The sequence below is a fragment of the Magnolia sinica genome, chromosome 3 (assembly GCF_029962835.1).
Source record: "Magnolia sinica isolate HGM2019 chromosome 3, MsV1, whole genome shotgun sequence".
Classification (NCBI taxonomy): domain Eukaryota; kingdom Viridiplantae; phylum Streptophyta; class Magnoliopsida; order Magnoliales; family Magnoliaceae; genus Magnolia; species Magnolia sinica.
The window spans coordinates 123,442,497-123,463,232 of record NC_080575.1 but is presented as its reverse complement, the minus strand read 5'-3'; the positions used below and the strand labels follow the sequence as shown (position 1 = coordinate 123,463,232).

Here is a 20,736-nt window from a genome sequence, read left to right as displayed (position 1 = left end):
CATGTCGTTAGATCCCACTTTATCAGAACTGATCCTGTGGTTCACTGATAGCGTCGCCCTACGATCAATATGATTACGAATTCTAGTAATTGTTGATGGTGGATCACCACCATGAACACGGAGCTGCCCTAGGGCCTCCGCCAAACGATCCGCCATGCGATCAATGGAAGCCTGCAGCCCTTGCATGGCTTGCCGATTCTCTCGCCGTGCTGCTTCGAAAGCTGCCGCCGTTAAAGGTAAATTTCCTGGAACACCGCCCATGGGATTGTTGCCCAACCCATCGTTAGAAGCCATCTATCCGAGGAAAAATCTCGCTTTGATACCAAACTGACGCAGGGGAGGACGTGAGGTCGAGCACCGTCTTCCTCAAGAGGATAACTATTCCGAATCCACGGAACTTCTCTGGACTCCTCACAGAGACTTCTCGAATCCACGAGGAAAGAAAGCAGAAAATAGAAATAAATTCTAATAAATTCGAAATTGATTGATGAATAATTGATAATTGCATAATGTGTGTCCTTACACCATTAATATAGAAAAAAAATAAACTAAAATTCGTAATTACCAAAAATAGCAAAATTTTAACTCTAATAAAAATTCTAATTCTAATAAAACTCTTTTAAGGCCTAATTTCTAAAAATAAAAATTGCAAATAAACTTTCTCTAGAAGAGTCCTAGTATAACTAAAAGTTATTTCTAAAAGGAAAGAAAATCTAAAACTCTAAAAAATATTAAAAAATTCGGAATTACTAAAAATAGTAAAATTTTTCTAAAAATTCATTTTTGAGTTGAAAGCGCACATTTTCTGACGAAACGGACAGATGCGACCCACTTTGTGGGTCGGTTCACCTCGGATGGCCCGTTTCAGTAAAGATTGATAGGTTGCATGCCCTATAACAATACCCGGATCAAAAGTTATGGTTAATTCACCGTCCATCTTCTTTTGTCTCAACCATGCTGGGAATGTATCTGTGATACGTTCTACATCAAAACCTTCTTAGGGATAATGGAAGGTTTGTATCAATCTGATATTTCTTTTTTCCCTTCATCTGGTCCATCCCGCCAGGGAATCGATTCCATGACCTCAGTGTTGAAACGAGGTATCTTTCACTCAGTCTACCACTTGAGCTATGGATCAAGGTGTTGGTGTGGTTCACTTGATTGCTGGCTATAATTTTTTTTTAAGGTTATGCTCTAAAATGATCTCACCAAATGAATGGGCAGTGTGAATGTAGTAAATACATCATTATGGAGTTCACAAAACTTTTATCTCATTTCAATTGATAGTACATTGGGGTGTGGTGGGATGCAAATTTCCTGCAAAAGCCTTTGGCAGGAAGTCCCTATGCTGTAAACCTAGGTAGGATCCATCGTGATGTTTGTGAGAAATCCACCTCGTCCATATGTTTTTGGAGATCATTTTAGTAAATGGAGAAAAAATGAACCGGATCCAATACTCAAGTGGGCCAAAAACTTAAGAATTTAACGTTCATGGTTTAAATATTAGTGGGGCCACAAAAGCTTTGAATCATGATAATATTTGTGTTTTCAGTTGATCTCATTAAGAATGATGTTATGAATGGTATGGATGGCTTGTAAGCATCACTGTCAACCCGGGTATGTTTCAACGAATTTCCCTACCCAACTTTTCCTTTAGTAAGGTCCACTTGAGTCTTTGATTCTTCTCATTTTTTATATCGAGTCTTAAACTGATCTCAAAAAATGGATGGGCAAGGTAGATTTCTCAAAAACATCACGGTGGGCCCCACCTAGGCTTCCAGCGCATGAACTTCTTGTGGAAGACTTTTACAGGAAATCCGCCTGTGGCGCTGAGGACCTGATGCACTTGTATTGGAACTGCACGTGCACACAACCGGAGTTGGTGGTGTGTGGTACATTTTATTTTATTTACTTTTTCTAGTAAATAAAGTAAAAAAATAATAATAACTCTTTTCTTCAATTTGCAAGAAATGAAAACTTTCACCTGAGAAATGGATTGAAAAGACAGTGGTTGAGTATAAGTATGGGTGTACATCGAGTCGAACCGAGTAGAGCTGAGTTAGCCTCAGCTCAAACTCGGCTCGGCTCGATCCTTGAGCCTGACCGGCCAGCTCGGCTCAATTTGGTCAGCAGCTTGGGCCAGCTCGGGCTGAGTTCGAGCCAAGATCGAGCCGAGTTCGCCATTGAGGCATTTCCACAAACACCTAGACTGCACCTTCAAAATCCCTCTGTATGTGAAACAAAAGCAATGGTTTTACAGGTATTTTATCAAACACCTTCTAAGCAACATAAAAATTAAGAAAAACTAAGAAAAAAATGGTATTTGTTTCATGTACATACCTTCCTTGCCACCGGCCACACTTCGTTGAGTCATTTTATCAAACACTTGGTGAGCAACATCAATGCCAAAGTAACCGAGTCACCGAACTTGTTCAATCCGAGTTCAATTCGAGCTGGATTCGATCTGAGTCGAGTTGAGCTGGGGCCTGCTCATACTCGGCTCAAACTCAATTTCGAGCTCAAAAAATCAGCTCGACTCGACTCAAACTTGCTTCGAACCGAGTTGAATCGAACTTTTTCGAGTCGAGCCGAGCGAGCAAACCGAGCTAGCTCGGTTCATGTACACCCCTAAGTATAAGTTAAAATCGTGGACATGACTTGAATTTGTATGTATTTGCATTTCCCATAATCGGATAGGCTGTGGTACCACACACCACCAACCTGGCTGGTGCGTTGACGTCACCAAGATATGTGGGTGCCATCTTAAGGCATGAGTTATATGCAAACTTTTTGTTGGCTTGGTTAGCTCGTCATAAGGCTTGAGCCAAAAAAAAAAAGATATATCCAAAAATCAAGTGGGACCTCATGAACATATTGGACGTAGATTTAACATTATGGTGGGCTTTAGGGATGTTTTAATGGTGAGAATTATTGTCCCCATTGCTATTTGTGGTGTGGTCCACTTGAGCTTCGGATATGACTCATTTTTGCCATCAAGAACTCAAATGGTCTCACAAAATTAATGAACATCGTTATGGAGCCCATGTAACTTTAATCTCCTTTCAACTGTTCATACAACTCGAAGCTCAAGGAGCATCAACTCTCGTCACACGTACCCACACTAGCTAGGTTAGTGGTGTGTGGTGTGGGGTGTGTGGTAGTCCAGCCAATCCATTTCTCCCTTAACCATGCCATCCATCCATTTTTCCCACTCATTTTAGGGTATAGTCCCAAAATTGAGCTTATAAATCTACGGGGATAATGGCATCCACCATTGAAACCTCTTTAGAGTTTATAGTGATGTTTATTTGTCATCCAACATATTCATTTGGTGACACATGTCAAACTTGTACGAACTCCGATAAGTTTTGGATAGCAAACATTCAATTGACATTGTTCCATGACATGTGATGACACATGTCAAACTTGTACGAACTCCGATAAATTTTGGATAGCAAACATTCAATTGACATTGTTCCTCATGGTGTGGTCTATTTGAGCTTTTGATATGCTTCAAATTGTCTTTTAACCTTAAATTGATATGGTAAAATGTATGGATGGTACGGATACAACATACATCACAGTAGGCTCCACAGTTTACTCAATAGGTCACTAACAAGCCCAGTTTTTGGGTCAAGGCACGTTCATGAGCAGTCATTGACGAATGGCAAGGATCGCACAGGCAGTCATTTTACTTTTCTTTGGGTTCCCATTTTGTTGCTTGTATGGGATTCCATGACATGTAACACGTTGCCGCGAAGAGTTTTTACTTGCTTGATCGTCTAGAACAGTTACACATAACTGTGATGAATATTCACAGAAGCGGTCAAAATCTTCCAGCTACTTAGATATCCCCGTGGTTTATAGATATGTGTTGAAATGTCGGATATTATATGCTGACTCACTTTTATATGGATAGTCTAATTTTTATTTTTTTTTTATTTTTTAATATCGATGAGTTTTTTCCCATGTGGCCCATTGACCATGGGTTTTTTCATAGTGGAGTAGTGTTTGTTGGAATATATGTTGAATTAAATAGACTATATAAAAAATCGAGTAAGCTCCTCACAAGTGCGAGTACCCATACGCACACGCGCGAGTACACTCGCACCCGCGCCAAGCCCAGCCTGTCCCGTTCTGTCACGTCGCGTACGCCCACACGGACTCGACACGGCACGGCTCGAAGGCACGCGCGCGTGTGGTTAATGACATAGATTATAGCTATTAGAATGATGAAATCTCTCTCACTCAGAGGTTGTGCCTCGCACAACACAATAAAGACCTGATGTGGGGAAATTTTATTAGAGCCACGTGTTGCCGTGAAAGATAATGCAATACATGTTGTAGCAAATTATAGATTTACAATTTTATAAAATATTAAAGAAACGGAAAAATTAAGGATGGGCTGAACCATGCATGATCATGCTAGTCTTAAAGTGTTATTCACCAATTCTTAAAGTAATTAAGAAAACTGATAAGTTTTAGGCAGATCGCTTATAGGATACGATGAGCTAGTATGTGGTTTTGCGTTCAGTAAATATAACAAACCACGAATGGAACTCTTCATACACAAATTTGTCTGGCAAATAAAGAAAAGAAAATCTCATATCAGAAAGAAGATTAATAAATTCTACCTGGTTTAGATTACTACTTTGGTTTGTTTCTTGAGGACTTCTGGCTAATGTTCGTAAGAACATTAGTGACTTGATCAGAGTACATTGTTGCTCTTCTTGTTGGGTTGTAAGTAAGAGTGGCTTGATTGTTGGTGATGGTCCAATGAACCACCTAGACACTGTTTATATAGTCCAGGGTACCTAACCGTTTTGGTCTAAGGTCATAACTAAATATAATCGTTTTATGGCTGTTGGTGAGAAACAAGCTGTTACTGGCAATTTTTGACCGCTATGCATTCCAACCTCTATAAAAGCTACACTGGTCTCATTCAAACCACTCGCCCACTCCACCCACCTGACCCTTCTTCCATGTCATACTGCGATTCACACTCGTCTTATATCAGTTCGCATAAGGGAGCAACCCATCTGTGTAGCGCAAATTATGTCACTAATGCTTCTACAGCCACACCGCTTCACATGCCCATGCCCTCGCACTGAGCCTGAGCCCAAATGCGATTACACTAGAACACACAAGTCCCACGTATCAACCAATCAAATAAAAAGTTACTCCACACCTCGTGTATAAACAGTTTTTATATATCACTTTTTGGATAAAACACCACAAAAAACTCAATTTTTCAAACTAACTTTTTAATATTAATATATATTTTTTTATTAAAATATTTTTTAATCAATATTTTCACGACAACACAAGACATATCACGTGGGCTGAACCATCGAGTGGGTGCTTAATTAAGATGTATCCATGTGTTCATGATGTCACGATAACATGTAACCCTGCTTGCTTGGCCAACACCCTGATCCATAGCTCAAGTGGCAGACTTGAGCGAAAGATACCTCAGTTTCAACGCTAACAAGCTAACATTTAAATAAATAAAAAAAGGGCTTGTCTGGCCAAATCGGAGAACTCCACCCACCGCCGTTTCCTCGTGGTGTTTGAACGCGGATTAGATACTGACAGGTTAAGTAGCAAGGCTCGGTATTGAAGTATGTGTTCTATCCACAACAACGCCCTTGGAGAAATTATTTTAAGGCATTACCCAGATAGAGGCAGATCCAAAGCTTTAGTGGACCCCACCAAAGAAAACAGTGGGAATATTGATGCCTACTGTTGAAACCTTCCTAAGGCCCACCACAATGTTTTTTTTTTTCGAAATCCAACCCGTTCAAAAGTTAACAAATACATTAAAGAAAGAAAAACATAAATATCATCTTGATCAAAAACTTTTGTGGCCTTTAGAAGTTTTTAACGGTGGTGTCACTCTCTCCACTATTTTCTGTGGTGAGGTCCACTGGAAATTTGGATGTGACTCATTCTTTGGATCTTACCTTAAAATGATCTCTCCAAAAGGATGGACGGCATGGAAACAAAACATACATCATGGTGGGGCCCACATAACTTGGTGACGTAACTTCAGTAATAATCTCGCTACTCAACCCGTAAGTAGCCAATCCCCGCCCGTCGTGTTTCTACTTATTCATGGACGCGGATTGCCCGTGGAGTATCAATGCAGCCTACGCTGCCAGCTCCGAGATACCAACGGTCTTATATATGTCTTATCTATGCTGCCATCCATTTTGCCAGATAATCCGAGACCATGGTTCACTTGAAGTGGATCACACACCATATGAAACATTTGGTACAATGATGCCCACCAATGAAACCTTCCTACAGCCCACATGTTTACTTGCCATCCAGTCTGTTTATAAGGTTACACAGACTTAGATGAAGGGAAAACATAAATGTCAACTTAATCCAAAACTTCTGTTTACTCCAAGAAGACAACTTAGCTTTAGATATCTTTGAGCTCTTATTCTAACAGATCAAGAAAATGGATGAACGGCGTGGATAAAAGACATGTATCACTGCGGCCATACGGGACTTGTATATTCCCGGAGAGGCGCTGCAGACAATCCCCGTCCATCGAAGGGGAGCGGATTAGGTGTTACCCTGGTGACCCATTAGTGGACCGTGTGGGGGCCAACTTGATGCATCTTTGTATATCCATGCCGTCCATCCGTTTTCTCGTATTATTTTAACACGTAAGACTAAAATTTAAGCATATCCAAATGTATTGAATACCCATTAAAGGTTTTTTGTGGGCCATAAAAGTTTTGGATCCCTTAATCCAGGTCTTCTTGACCTTATTAATGGGTTGGATGGAAAAAAAAAACATTAAGATAGGCATTATTTCGGTCCCTAGGAACTTTTTAATGGTGGATGTTCAATTACAACTTTTTCCTGTAGTGTGGTCCACCTGATATTTGGATCCACTTAATTTTTGAGTACAGTTACCAAACTGGTCTGGAGAAACGGATGGACGGCGTAGATATATAACACACTATTAAGGTGGGCCTCACGGCAAGGGTAACACCCACTAAGGTGTTACCCATGTTGGATGAATTGCGTGCAGCACACAGACGTAGGCAGCTGTGATATGTGTGACATCCACTCCATTCATCATTAGTACCAGCACATATTCACTTCAGGTAACAGAAAACAGCTTGATCCTCAAGTCATATGGGCCATGCCACATGAATGATGTAAAATCACGACCACAACCTTTTTATTCATTTAGTGTGGCCCAGCTAAGCTATGAATCAAAATAATTTTTGGGATGTCTATGCATCCTTGTGGTAATCACTCGATGAACAGGTCGGATGTCGTATGAACAACATGGTGGCCAAAGAAGGCCCATCTGAGTCTTGGATCACCCTATTATCAGAAGACCCAACATCAAGTGTTAGTGTTCCCACTACTAGATGGAAACTAGTGGGGTTAGGGTTAGTCCAAGTTATTTCCAAGCCGAGCTTTCAGTATTGAACCTGAAAAGTAAATGAAGTTTTTTTTTTTTTCATATTTTCCATATTATAAGATTGCCCCTTCCAATTCTAATGGGTTATTCTACACCGTTCAAACTCAATCTAATTGAGAAATGGGCCTAAATTTTAAACTTGAACCCTACCCTTGGGCTTAACACTTTAACCTAAACCCAGCCCACTTATTTGTTGCATAAATATCTTTTGAACACTTGAGTTTCAAAAGTCTATATATAATATTTTTAAATGCTTAATCCTTTTTTTTTTATAGAAAATTTAGTCAGTAACAATTTAAACTTACCTAAATTGGGTTTGTCTAGCTCATGCCATTCTATGCTAATTATTCTAATTTTAGCTGTTCAAATAATTTTGGATGATGATTCTATATATGGCATATGCATCATGCACATCTTCAACTTGTCACATCTAACAAATACGTGCCATTTGAAAATTTAGGCACGATTGACATATGTACAAGTGAGAAATGTGAAGAACACTACAATGCAAAGCGGTACGTATTCACATATAATACTTGGCACGTGAAAGGCATGGCCGGTTGAATGTGGCATACTTGCCGTATTGAAACTATTGCAATTTATTATTATTATTATTTTTTGGGTGAGGGGAATATGTCCTAACTATAGTGCAGGATTTTCAAAATCTTGGCAATTTATTTTTTAATCTTGTATCTTAATTTTATTATGCCATGAATGTGATTTAATGCAAAATTAGAACAATTCATTTTAATCCAAAATAAGGCATAATTGATGCATGCAAATGTGAGACATGTGGAGAGCACGGCAATGCAAGGTGCCACATACTTCACACATAATACTTGGCGTGTGAAAGTCACGAGAGGTTGAATATGGCGTACTTGTAAGGCTCAAAGATGGACAGTTTGGTTTAGCATGCAATGGAAGTCTAAGCACCCTGCAAATTGCAATGCCCCACTGCAAATTGGTGGTGGTGACATTTGTTAAAATATATGGAGAATTTAAAATTAATGGATTTTTTTAAAAGGAAAATTGAGCAAATTCTATTATGCCCAGTCATAATGTGGGATTTTCAAAATCTTTGTATTTAAATTTTTTTTTTTTAAATAATCTTGTCTCTTGATTTTATTATACCATTATCGTGATTTAATGCAGAATTAGGTGTCTTCCCTTCATCCTGGCGAGTCCCACCAGATGAACGGGTTGGATTAGGTGACCCCACACCCAAACCTTTGAGTGGCATCCTATTCGCCTTATTCCTTGTAGTGTGTCCTATATGAGTTATGCACTTTGCTTACTTTGGCCCTACGGCCTGTCACGGAGAAGCGCACCCAATAGACAGATTGGATTTCACAGATGCCGCATGGTGGCTTGAAAGAACGCCGCTGCTTTATCTGCTGCACAGCATAGGATTTGGTCCCTACCTCATACGTACAATCACACAAGCACATGTGCTAATATAACACACATGTGAGATATTTTATTAAAGCTAGACACGAACCGAGCTAGGTCGGTTAATTTACTCGGCTCAACTTGAATAAGCTCGACTCGGCTCCACTTAAAAACTAGATTAAGGTGAGCTGAGCTGATTTTTTTTAGCTCAAAAGAATTACGGAGCGAGCTCAGGCTAGCCCGAGCTCAACTTGACTCAGTTAGAAACTTGGCCTTAACTCGGCTCAGTTCAGCTTTGTTAAGTTATATATATATATATATATATATATATATATATATATATATATATATATAATTTAATTAATATATTATATATAATATAACAAAAGGCTTGCCCATATGAAAACTAAAAAGAAAATATTCAACTTGGAAGTTCAAGCTTGATCTCCGTTTGAAATCTCGAGCTCAAACTTGGCTCAAATTAAGCCGAGTTGCTGACCCAGCCAAACTTGAGCGGGGTAAGTTGCAGGCAGAATCAGACCGAGAAATACCAAGTTCGGCTCGATTTAAATTGTGTACAGCTCTAGATTCTATTTAGGGATTCCCTACTACCTCAGGAAGTTCCTAAAAGCTAGTGGAGCCCATGGTGATGTTTTTAAAAAATCTATCCAATCCACCATATTGCTATCTCATATTAGAACACGGCCAAAAAATAGCCAGATCCAAAACTCAACTTGGCCACGCGGTTGGAAAAAGGTGGGGAGGGAAATACCTATTGTTAAAACCTCCTGATGTTTGCCAGGTATATGCCTTACTAAATCATTCACGAAGTCATTTCCCACTAGGGTGAACTGGAAAAACAAAACATTAGTTGATTCGAAACTTCTGTAGCAAATGTATGTTTTAATATTGGGCATTCTTATCACTCCGTGTCCTAAAAATCACTTGAGATTTAGATTTGCCTTTTTTTTTTAGCTCCTATCCTAATAGATGAATTAGACGAATGAGCTGGATTCCTCACAGGCATCACAGTATGCCCTTACCTAGCTTCCAATTGCAGGGAAATCAGGTTGCTTCACTCCTCAAGTGGACCAACATATATGACAAATGGGTTGCTGGAAAAGGGAATTTGATGGTGTATTGATAAGTATACCCTGTGGGGGCCCACAGTAGTGAATATGTGCCCTATCCTTGCTGTCCATCTGTTTTACCAACTCATTTTAGAGCATGAGCTTAAAATTGAAGTATATCGAAAGTTCAATCAGACCACACCATATAAAACAATGGGGATAATGACATCCATGATTGATTCCATTCATACAGTTTCTTATTAGTTCATCCATAAAATGAACTAATAAAACCAATGGACAGCATGGATAAGACACATCATGGCAGTTACCACTGTATGGAGTACGCAAACCACTTCCCTGGAAAAGTCATTTTTGAAAGCAATGGCGTACGAAGTAAACACTGCAGGACCCACCATGGAGGCATATGTCTTATCCGCACTGTACACGGTGATGATCCCAAATCGAATCATATCAGAAGCTGAAGTGGATCAAGTAATAACAATGATGTCTGACTGTTGAAACCTTTGTAAGGCCCGCGGTGATGTTTATTTATCATCCCACCTGTTCATAAGGTCACACGGACATGGACAAGGGAAATTCAAATATCAACTTGAACCAAAGCTTATGTGGCTCCTAAGAATTTTTAAATGGCAGGTGTTCAATCACACTATGCCATGTGGTGTGGTCCACTTAAGCTTTGGATATACTTCAGCTTTGAGCTCATGCACTGAATGAGCTGGTAAAACGGACGGATGGTGTGGATAAAAGGCATAAATCACAATGGGTTGCCACAGAGTTTACTTGGTATGTAATCATCTTTTGTTGTCTTAACCATGTAACCAATAGCCCTCTTGAAGAGTTGATGACCCCAAAACCAGGGGCTAGGGGTTAGGTCGGGCAAACTTTGTCCAAGCCTGGTCTATCTTCTTTAAGATATGCCCAAACTTGGGTTGGGCCCGTGATGGGCCGCTTGTGATAAATGCTCGGCCAAGCCCAAATTTGGCTATTCCCAAAGAGAAGGAGAAAAAGAGTTGATCCAGAGAGAGAACCTTGCATAGGTAGAAGTGTTGATCCAAACACTACTAGCCATCTCCTCCTCCAACTTAAACGACCTTCTCTTTCTCTTCCGTCAACCCCACGTAATGCCCAAAAATCACCTTATGCTTCCTTCATAAAACAACATCTTACTCCCATATACTCTAAAAACCTTGCACTCTCATAGTCTAGTCCGAGTCCAACTTATGAATTTTATGATGGACGGAAGCTCAGCTCACTTGGCCCTTAGGTATTATCCTGCTGCCCAAGGTAGCCTAGTCTCATAAGCCCATCAGGTGAGCCCAGCCCATTGATAGCCCCACAGAGACCTGTTTGGCTGGTGACCCTAACACCATCCCCTAGTTGGTGTCAAACCTCTATAGACCCACCATGATATTATCCACACCGTTTATCATTTTTACCATTCATTTTGAGGTACAATGTAAAACCCAAGGCAGATCTAAATATATGGAGGACCATGGAACTTACACTGTTGAAAACCTCTCAGGGCATAGAAGTTTTGAATCAAGCTGATATTTGTGTTTTCCCTTCATCCATGTAGTACGATTGGATGGAAAATAAACATTATAGTGGCACTAGGAAGCTTTTAATGGTGGGTTCAATCACCACTATCTCCTATGGTGAGGTCTATTTGAGATTTAAATCTGCCTCATTTTTTGAATCATGCACTAAATTGAGCAGGCAAGATAAATGAACAGCATCGGTAAACACGCATATTAGCTTCGACGCGGCCTAGCCACTTTGTGTTGGACTCCGATTCATAGTAACCCCCCTAGTGCCGAGGCACTGGTTGAAGCTTGGTGGGCCTCATCATGATATATATGTGATTTATAGAAGCAGTCCATCATTTTCTCCCTCATTCTAGGGCATTATTTAAATAAATAAACCAAATCCAAATCTCAACCGTACCACACCAAAGGAAACAGTGGGGATTGAATGCCCACCACTGAAAACTTTTTGTAATTCACATAAATTTTGAATCAAGTTGGTTTTTGTGTTTTCCATTCATCCAGATTTGAGTGACATTGTGAATAGGTTAGACGCAAATAAACACGGTGGTGAGCTTAGAAAAGTTTAAGGGGGAACGTTCAATCATCATTGATTCCCGGGATGTGGTTAACTTGAGCATTGCATCTACCGCATTTTTAGGCTCTTACCTAAGAACGAGCCCGTAGATAAAACTCGTAGCTTTTGAGTCACTGCCTAATCCGAGTCCGTCCGAAACTGCGAGATCTTTAAACAAATAAAAAATAAAAATGTGTGAAATCTGATTGAGTACTTAGTTACTCGGTATGCTTTTATCGTAGTGACTAACCTTTTATGGCCCCACCTATGTGATTTATCCATGCCGTCCATCCGTTTTTCCATACCAGTTTAGGGAATTATACTAAAATTGAAACAAATTCAAATCTTAAGTGGAAGACACCACATGAATCAGAGGGAATGATGATTTCCACCCTTGAAGCCTTTCGAGGGCTCTTAGTGATGTTTATTTGCCATCGAACCTCTTATAAGATCAAACGACACGGATAAAGGTAAAAAACAAATATCATCTTGATCCAAAATTTCTGTCCCCAAGAAATTTTCAACGGTAAACGCTCAATTCACACTGCTTTATGTTGTGTGGTCGACTTGAACTTTGGATATGCTTCATTTTGGTTCAATACTTAAAATTATCTGGTAAATGGGATGGACGGAGTGGATAAAATACATCACGGTGGACCCCACAGAGTTTACTCAGTACGCAATCTGCTTCCAACACGTGGACACATCTCTGGATCTCGCACATATCACACGTCGGCACGTATGACCTAGCGTGAATGTACTTGCGTCTGTTTGGCAAACCTCTACATAAGATTCCCGCGAATCGGTTAAACGATCTGCTCGTAGGGTTTTCGGAAGCAGCTGCAACACAGAAGAGCTTTCTCTTCTCGATCAGCTTCGAACGATGGGAAGGGGAAAGTTCAAGGGCAAGCCCACGGGCCGCAGAAATTTCTCCACCCCCGAAGAGATGCGTAGGCTCTCTCTCTTTATTTTATCATATTTGGATATTTTGTTTTCTATATCCGCCTCAGATTTTAGGGTTTTTTTTTTTTTGACAGAAATTGTTCCAATATTTATCAGATTCCTGTTTTGGTGTGGAAATTATGATCATGGTTTTGAATCTACTTGTTTAGTTTCGACAAATAGATATTAAATATCTCAAGAAACTCTTAAATCTGAGGTTCATCCAGTGTCATAATTTGATATGAGTATGGCAAGCAAACAGGTGGAATATTAATGCAACTAGATCAATGAAGAAACTAATTGCAATAAGATTCAGCGTACCAGATTGAAAGTTCTAATCACAAAAGAGAAAAGATGTAATGACTGTGAGCAAGCTTGATGGTCCTCTAGTCTTATACTAGAGATCATCGCTTCCCCCCTTCAACATAGTACCGTAGAGAAACACGAGAACTTGTTCAAAGAAAATTTCATTCAACCATGTCTTATTCCACAGGACCTATGCATTATTTATAATGAGTGTTTACAAGGTTTCCTCCTTGAAAAAGCTCTAACATAATATAAGGAATCTAAAAATAGGATTCCTTGCTTGCTAAGATCTCTCAAATAAGAAAACCCTTGAGCAAGAAAATCTAATTATACGTATTTCCTAACATAGAGATATTTTCCTAACAATGAAATAGGAAAAGACGGAAATTAGGGACAAGCTAAAAAAGGAAAGTGGTCACGTGTGGAGTGTGCATGTGTGGGATGTGGGGTGATTGTATCAATTTCTCCTGGCTTGGAAAAACATGGCTCTATTAAGTTAGTGGCAATTTGCTCCTCATAGAGCTTCGGGTTGATGCGCTTGAAATTGTTTGCTGAGATTTACGTGCTATTAGTTTAGATTGGCCCTTCCACTCGATGTGAAAGTTTTAATATCCTTCTTGGCGTGTGGAAACCATTTGATTGCCCAACACATCTTCAATAATTTCTTTGAACTGATGTGGTACCTCGGGTATTTGGATAGCTCGTTCTTCCATGCTTCCATTTTCATGATGTCGAAGGTAAGTTGTAAGGTCTTCCACTTTGAAAATGGGGCTGATCTTCATTTTGGGCGAAAGCTTGATTAGGTATGCATTATCACCCAGTTTCTTCAAAATATGATATGGACCCACCTTTTTTCCAGTGGAGCTTGGTGTAAGAGCTTGATGGAAACCTCTCAAATTTGAGCTGCATCATAACCCAACCCCCTTGTTGAAATTGTTTAGCTTCATCGATAATTTGCATGCCTCTTCTAATTTTCATTATTAAGGGTGATCGTCCATTTGACTTCCTCATGGATCTCATTAATATGTTGTGCAAAAGCTTCGCCATCCTGGCTTGTTTGAGTCGCAAAAGGAAGTGAGACTAAATCAATAGGTTGTCCAGGTGGCATACCTGTCGCAGATTCGAAATGAGTCCCATATGCGGTTTATAGAACTATTATAGGCGAATTCAGCTTGTGATAACATGATGATCCATGAGCTGATATGATTAAATCAATAATCAAACAATGAAGCAATTTCCCAAGACTAGTTGATGATCTCAATTTGCTCATCTGTTTGTGGATGATAAGCACTTAAGAACTTTAATTTAGTTCCCATCTTAGACCACAAAGTTCGTCAGAAGTAGCTCATAAACTTAACATCATGATTAGATACAATTGTCTTGGGAACACCATGTAAACAAACCACCTTTTTGAAGAAAACATTGGTGATGCGTAGGGCATTCGATGTTTTCTTATAAGGAATGAGATGGGCTATCTTAGAAAATCTGTTGACCACAATGTAATTAGAATCATAGGTATGTTGAGTCTTAGGCAATCCTAGGATGAAATCCATGTGGATGTCTTTCCATGGAGCATCTGGGACAGGTAGTGAAGTATATAGACCAATATTTTTTTTGATACCTTTGCCTAGTTGGTACACTCAATTTTACTAATAATGATTTCAACACCTTTCTTCAAACTCACCAATAGAAATTGTTATCGACTAGGGCTGTTGTTTTGTTGATGCCAAAGTGACCACCGAGGCCACATGAATCTTTTGTATCGCAAGGTATTGCAATGAACTTTAGGAAGGCACAACCTTATATCATATAACAAGTATCCATTGTGTAGATTGTAACATGGATACTCAATGCCTCAGCAGGCAAAGAGTGTTGAAAATACCTTTCTAAAATTTATATCATCATCCATATAAACACTCATACAGTCATACAATCCATCCTTTGTTTTAAAAGTGGCCTTCTATTCATCCCAAGGACAAATTCTTATCTGGTGATACCACTTCACAAATCAATCTTCGAAAAGATTGTAGCATGTCATTGATGAGTGGAATTGGAAAACAATACTTTACCGCTATCTAGTTAATAACACAACTGTCAATACACATTCACTAGTTGCCATCTTTCTTTGGTGTCCACAACGATGACACAACACATGGGTTAAGGCTATCATGAAATCAATCACGTGCTAAACGTCGCGCATGGGTGGAAGCTTATTGGGTTGTTCTTCAAGAACTAAATCCTGAAATTAGGAAAGAATGTTCTGAATCTCAGGTGGTTGGACAGAAACATTACTAGTTAGATTGGTCTTCCATCATATTGGAGTATACGTGATTCCCCGTTCTTGATTTTCCTCCACAAAACGGGCCATACTCAAACAGTGTAGACACTAGCTTTGTATCATCGGGTTTGTCATTGTTGAGAGTAATGGGCTTCCTTCATACGTAGGGTTGTTCATGAGTCACATCCATACCATATATCCATTGGCGACCTAGTAATATATGTGCAACTTCCATTGGAATGGCGTTATACCAAATTGATTCTTTGTAATGACCCAATGAGACGTTCACTAAGCATTGCTTGGTCATGAGGATGAACGTGTTGTTTGCCCACTCAATCTTGTATGGCTTGGGATGCTTGTGAGGTTTCGGCTACTTGTCCACCATGCATTGCAAGGACACATTCTTACTGCCACCTCCGTTAATAATGACCTTAACAATCTTTCTACCACACGATACTTTTATATGGAAGATATTGTTTCTTACCCAGTTTTTTTAGGCCTCTTCTTTTGGTGCTGTCAGAATCTTCCTAACCATTGATGGCAACTTATTTTCCTTAAGGCCTTCTGGGCTTTCCTCAGGTTACTGATTGTCATCTTCTGGATCACTTTCATGCTCACCTTTCACTTGGTGTGTAGCGAAGTTCTTTTTGTACCATTCATCCCCTTACCCTTCACAAAATTGGAGATTGCAAGAGGGACGATGTTGTATAATGTCCATGACCATTATACTTAAAAACAAGTGTTGGTTGGCCTCCCCTGAGTCGTTGCAACAAACTTTCCCTTTGCATTACCACTTCGGGAAAGAGGATTAGAGGTAGAGTTCTCGCCAATTTTGTAATCTCATGGAAAATTACTATGGAGAACAACTGGCTGCAGACGTGCCGTGGAGCGACAAATAGTAGGGTGGGTGGGTGTATAACCCTCTAATTGAGAGCTACCGTCCCTTGTCACAAACTTCTGCTTTTGTACTTTTCGTGCTATCTGCTACACGTCATCCACACTATTGAGCAAAAAGGTCACAAGTTCTCTTTGAATAACAAACTGTAGTCCATTGCAATAATGCGCCACTTGTTGTTTTTAATCTCCATTAGGTGTCAATGAATACCACGTTACAATAACGTTGTGTTTTTCTCCACAATCAAATTGCTTTGCCGTAGTTTAAGGAGCCCCTGAAAGGAAGTCGTCTCATAATCTAGCAATAGAAACCTTTGCTTCAATCTTGCCTTCATTTCCTCCCAATTGCTCATAGGATGAAAGCACATCATTGCAAGTATACATTTGTTGTGTACCACCAATCTTTCGCCATGCCCTTAAACTTTAAGGCAACGAAATTTAGTTTAACAGCTTCTTCCATTTCGTACCATCAGAAATATTGCTTTATTGACTTTAGCCAATTATTGAACACCTTGAGATCCAAGTTACCATAGTCGAGATATTCCATAACGGTAATGGTGGCCGTAATAACCACCATTGTTACCTTTACGATACAAGGTGTAATGGCTGTTATGGGCACTGTAGTGGCTGTTATAGTCTCTCTCTCTCTCTCTCTCTCTCTCTCTCTCTCTCTCTCTCTCTCTCTTATTGAAAAAAAAAATCCAAAAAACCTGTATTGGCCTTATAATAGTTTGTTACGGCCTTTACGGGACGCGTAACGGGCCGGGTTGTAATAGCCTTTACGGGTCTTCTTTTTTTTTTTTTCCCATAACGTCCGTGACTGCCTTCATGACCCTGTAACATGTGGCAGTTGCCACCGTTATCTTTACGTAACAGCCGTTACGGCCTTTACGGCACACCATTAGTAATATGGAATTTCAATCTTGACATGACATTTCGCACTCCATCAAGATAATTTGGATAATATTTTCGGAGATTGTTCGTTCCTCTTGTTCCTGGCTGTGTGTAGTGTGGTTGTTGGATCCCATATCTCGACTCATACTCGAGGAAATCTCCATTTCAGCCAGGATGCCTTGGGTTAATATTCTTGAATTTCAAGTCTCCCTTAAGATCATCCATAGATGTTTGATAGTTTGGATTGAATCCCTTTTTTGCTTCTTCAAAAACTATAACTCGCTCTTCCAGAGTATCTACTCTAGTCGTGAAACGAGCCTCCATATCGTCCAACTGTTTCATAATCAAATCGACTAGTTGTTGCAAGGTCAATATAGTCCTATCCTAAGGTTCAATAGCTATCCCATGATTGTAAGTTGTCCCTCTTCTGGCAATAGAATGTATATGCAAAATATGTGAGTGGCTTTTTTGTTTGGACATGGGGAATGGAAAGGTTTTGGGAAGGTTGGGTGTATGACAGATTATGGGTTGTTTACAAGTTGAACAACGAGCGTGGTTTAATACTATTGGGATGGAGATAGGGTGATGGCTCAGGTGAGATGGAAGTCATATATGGTATATGGTGGGAGGGTTGAATTAATAGGCTGGTTTAGGAAATTTAGGGTGGCTTTGAAATGAAAATCGGACAAAATTTGTGGAAATGTAAATAATTCCCAAGAGCAAAACTTGCTCTGATAGAAAAAATCATGCAACTAGATTAAGGAAGAAACTAACTACAATACAATTCAATGTACCAGATTGAAAGTTCTAATTACAAAAGAGAAAAGATGCAACGATTGTGAGCAAGCTCAATAGTCCTCTAGTCTTACAAGAGATCACCACTCCCCCCCCTCCCCCCCCCCCTAAACACACCACCGTAGAGAAACAAGAAAACTTTCTCAAAGAAAATTTCATTCAACTGTGTCTTATTTCGTAGCACCCATGCCTTATTTATGAGTGTTTACAAGGTTTCCTCTTTGAAAAATCTCTAACATAATATGAGGAATCTAAAATGGGATTCCTTGTTAGCCAAGATCTCTAAAATAAAAACTCTTAAACAAGAAAATCCTATTATCACTTATTTCCTTACATAGAGTTATTTTCCTAAAATAAAAATAGGAAAGAAAGAAAATTAGGAACGAGCTAAAAAAGGAAAGTGGGCCTTTTGTTGTGCACGCTACACAACAAAAGGAAAGTGGGCCTTTTGTTGTGCACACTTGTGTAGCGTGCATGCGTGGGATGTGGGGTGATTGGCATCAAATGCCTATGAAATGAGAGCTTCAAATAAACAAGTACATGTGCCATCCATGATCGTGGTGATTTAGTGATCCTGTTGTTATTGTTGTTGCCAAGGTCATTGAAGTTGCCCAATCTGGTGAAATTCGATTGTGATGAGTCCGTGACGTTATTCGTTTCAAGTGCCTATTACTCTTATTTTTTTGCTATGCAAGGTTCTTTAACATTAATATTCGAATGTCATAGTGGAAACCCCAAAAGCTGTATGATTTCCCGCTCCCTACCATTGATTGAATGGCGCAAACTAGGGGGCTGTTCACTTTTAAACCTCCTAAGTAGAGAGACTATTTCACACTAAGAAGGATATTGGAAATAGAAAGATTTTTTACTTCACCCACAATGTTAAAAACTCTATAAAAATCCTAGAAAAGTATATGATAAAATTTGGAAAGTGTCTCTTTTCATTAACATAAAAGCAAACCCCTAGATTGAATCCTATTTCTCGATCCATAGGAATCTCAACCCTATATTGTCTCTAAAGAAAACCCTGTACAAAGTCATTTCTATATTGCAAAAACTACCTAACTGCCCCAACCGAGTTTCTTAAATAGAACTGATCACCTGCAAGTGACATCATGGTATGGCCATTTTCTATCCCTTCTGATATTTTTCCAATTTTCCACCGAAGGGCAGAATACTTGTAAATTTTCGTCATTGGTTAAGTTAGCCCACAACCATTTTGGATGACATAATTTTGGTTGTTGGTTAAGGTTTTTTTTTTTTTGCCCACAACCAATTTTAGATGATCGATTTTCTAAAATTGCGTTACTGTAGTGTCACCATGGCACTGCTATAGCAATATCTCAATGGCAATATAGTAATATTGTAGCATCGCTACGACACTGCATTAGCTTGCAAAGAAACCTTTCGGACAAGGAATCAGCCCCGTCTGTGAACTTATTAGCCAGGCTAAATGGTGTTCCCATTGGTATTTTGTTAGTGGATAAGAAAAATATGGAGGCGGACATCAAGTTGTGGCTTCTCAGCAAACTCTTTTTGCTTGGTTGACAGAGTGTTGGTCTTTGTGCCCCCATGGAAAGCTCTTGTCATATGCCTGCAAGAGTTAAGGCTTTTGCTTGCATTGCTGTGACTAATAAAGTTTTAACGTTGGACAATCTAAAGAAGCTCAACATGATCTTCTCAAACATGAACATGATGTGCAAGAAAGAGGAAGAATACATTGATCACCTTTTCATCCATCGTAGGGTAGCAATCGAAATATGGAACTTTTTCCTGCCTCGATTAGGGATTGCTTGGTCTCTTAACAAGTCTGTTGGTGACTTGCTTCTGGCTTGGGTGTGTTGGTTGTTTAAAGGCCGAAGGAAGATCATGTAGAATAGTAGAAGAAAAATGATATTCTTTTAGATTATTTGGGATTGTGGAAGGAGAGAAAGTGAAGAGTTTTCGAGGACTAAGTGGGGTGGATTGAATCCTTTAAGAGAAGAATACTGGTCTTGATTGGTAATTGGCCATTGCCAAGTAAAGAATTCCATGGGTTGTCTATGGTCCTTTTGGGAGAGGAGTGGTTTGCAGTCTCTTGTTGTCGTTGGGACTTTCTCTTGTGGAAGTAAGATTCTTGGGGCTGTTTAGTGTGTCTAGCTCTTTTGTATACATAATTTTGCAGGTTGTGGAGTGTAACACCCCGAACTTTTCAATACCCGAGTATTGAAAGTTCTTGAGTGTTATCATGGAATTTAACTTAGTATGTACATGTGTACGATACTAATTTATCCTATCCTAACCATACATTTATTCTTTAACCTAAATATAACTGTTGGGAATAATATTCAACCATAGATCAAGTCATTCGACTATTAATTTTTAAGACAAGATCATCATATGTCCAAGTATTCCCACTTGTCCATCATAACCAACCATTCAGTCAACTATCTACCACTAGGTAAAGGTATCTGACCGTCCACTTTAAGTTTGGACCACCCGATCATAGTAAATTAACTACTAGATTTTTGCATCTACTCGTACACATCTCAAATTGAGATTTTGATCCGTTCATCTTGTTCACCACATATGAATATGATTAATCTACCATCAAAACT

General features: G+C 39.4%; 1 protein-coding gene across 2 annotated transcripts in view; it reads left to right on the top strand.

Annotated features, from left to right (window-relative positions):
• Positions 1-12,817: 12,817 nt before the first annotated feature.
• Positions 12,818-20,736, top strand: part of LOC131241106 (uncharacterized) — a 28,612-nt gene continuing 20,693 nt past the window's right edge. The window contains exon 1 of one of the 2 annotated variants that reach the window (XM_058239772.1): positions 12,818-12,980. In XM_058239772.1, coding sequence (XP_058095755.1) covers positions 12,914-12,980 — 67 coding nt within the window. In that variant the 5' untranslated portion in view covers positions 12,818-12,913. The remainder of the gene's footprint in view (positions 12,981-20,736) is intronic. The other variant, XM_058239774.1, reaches the window with a different exon arrangement.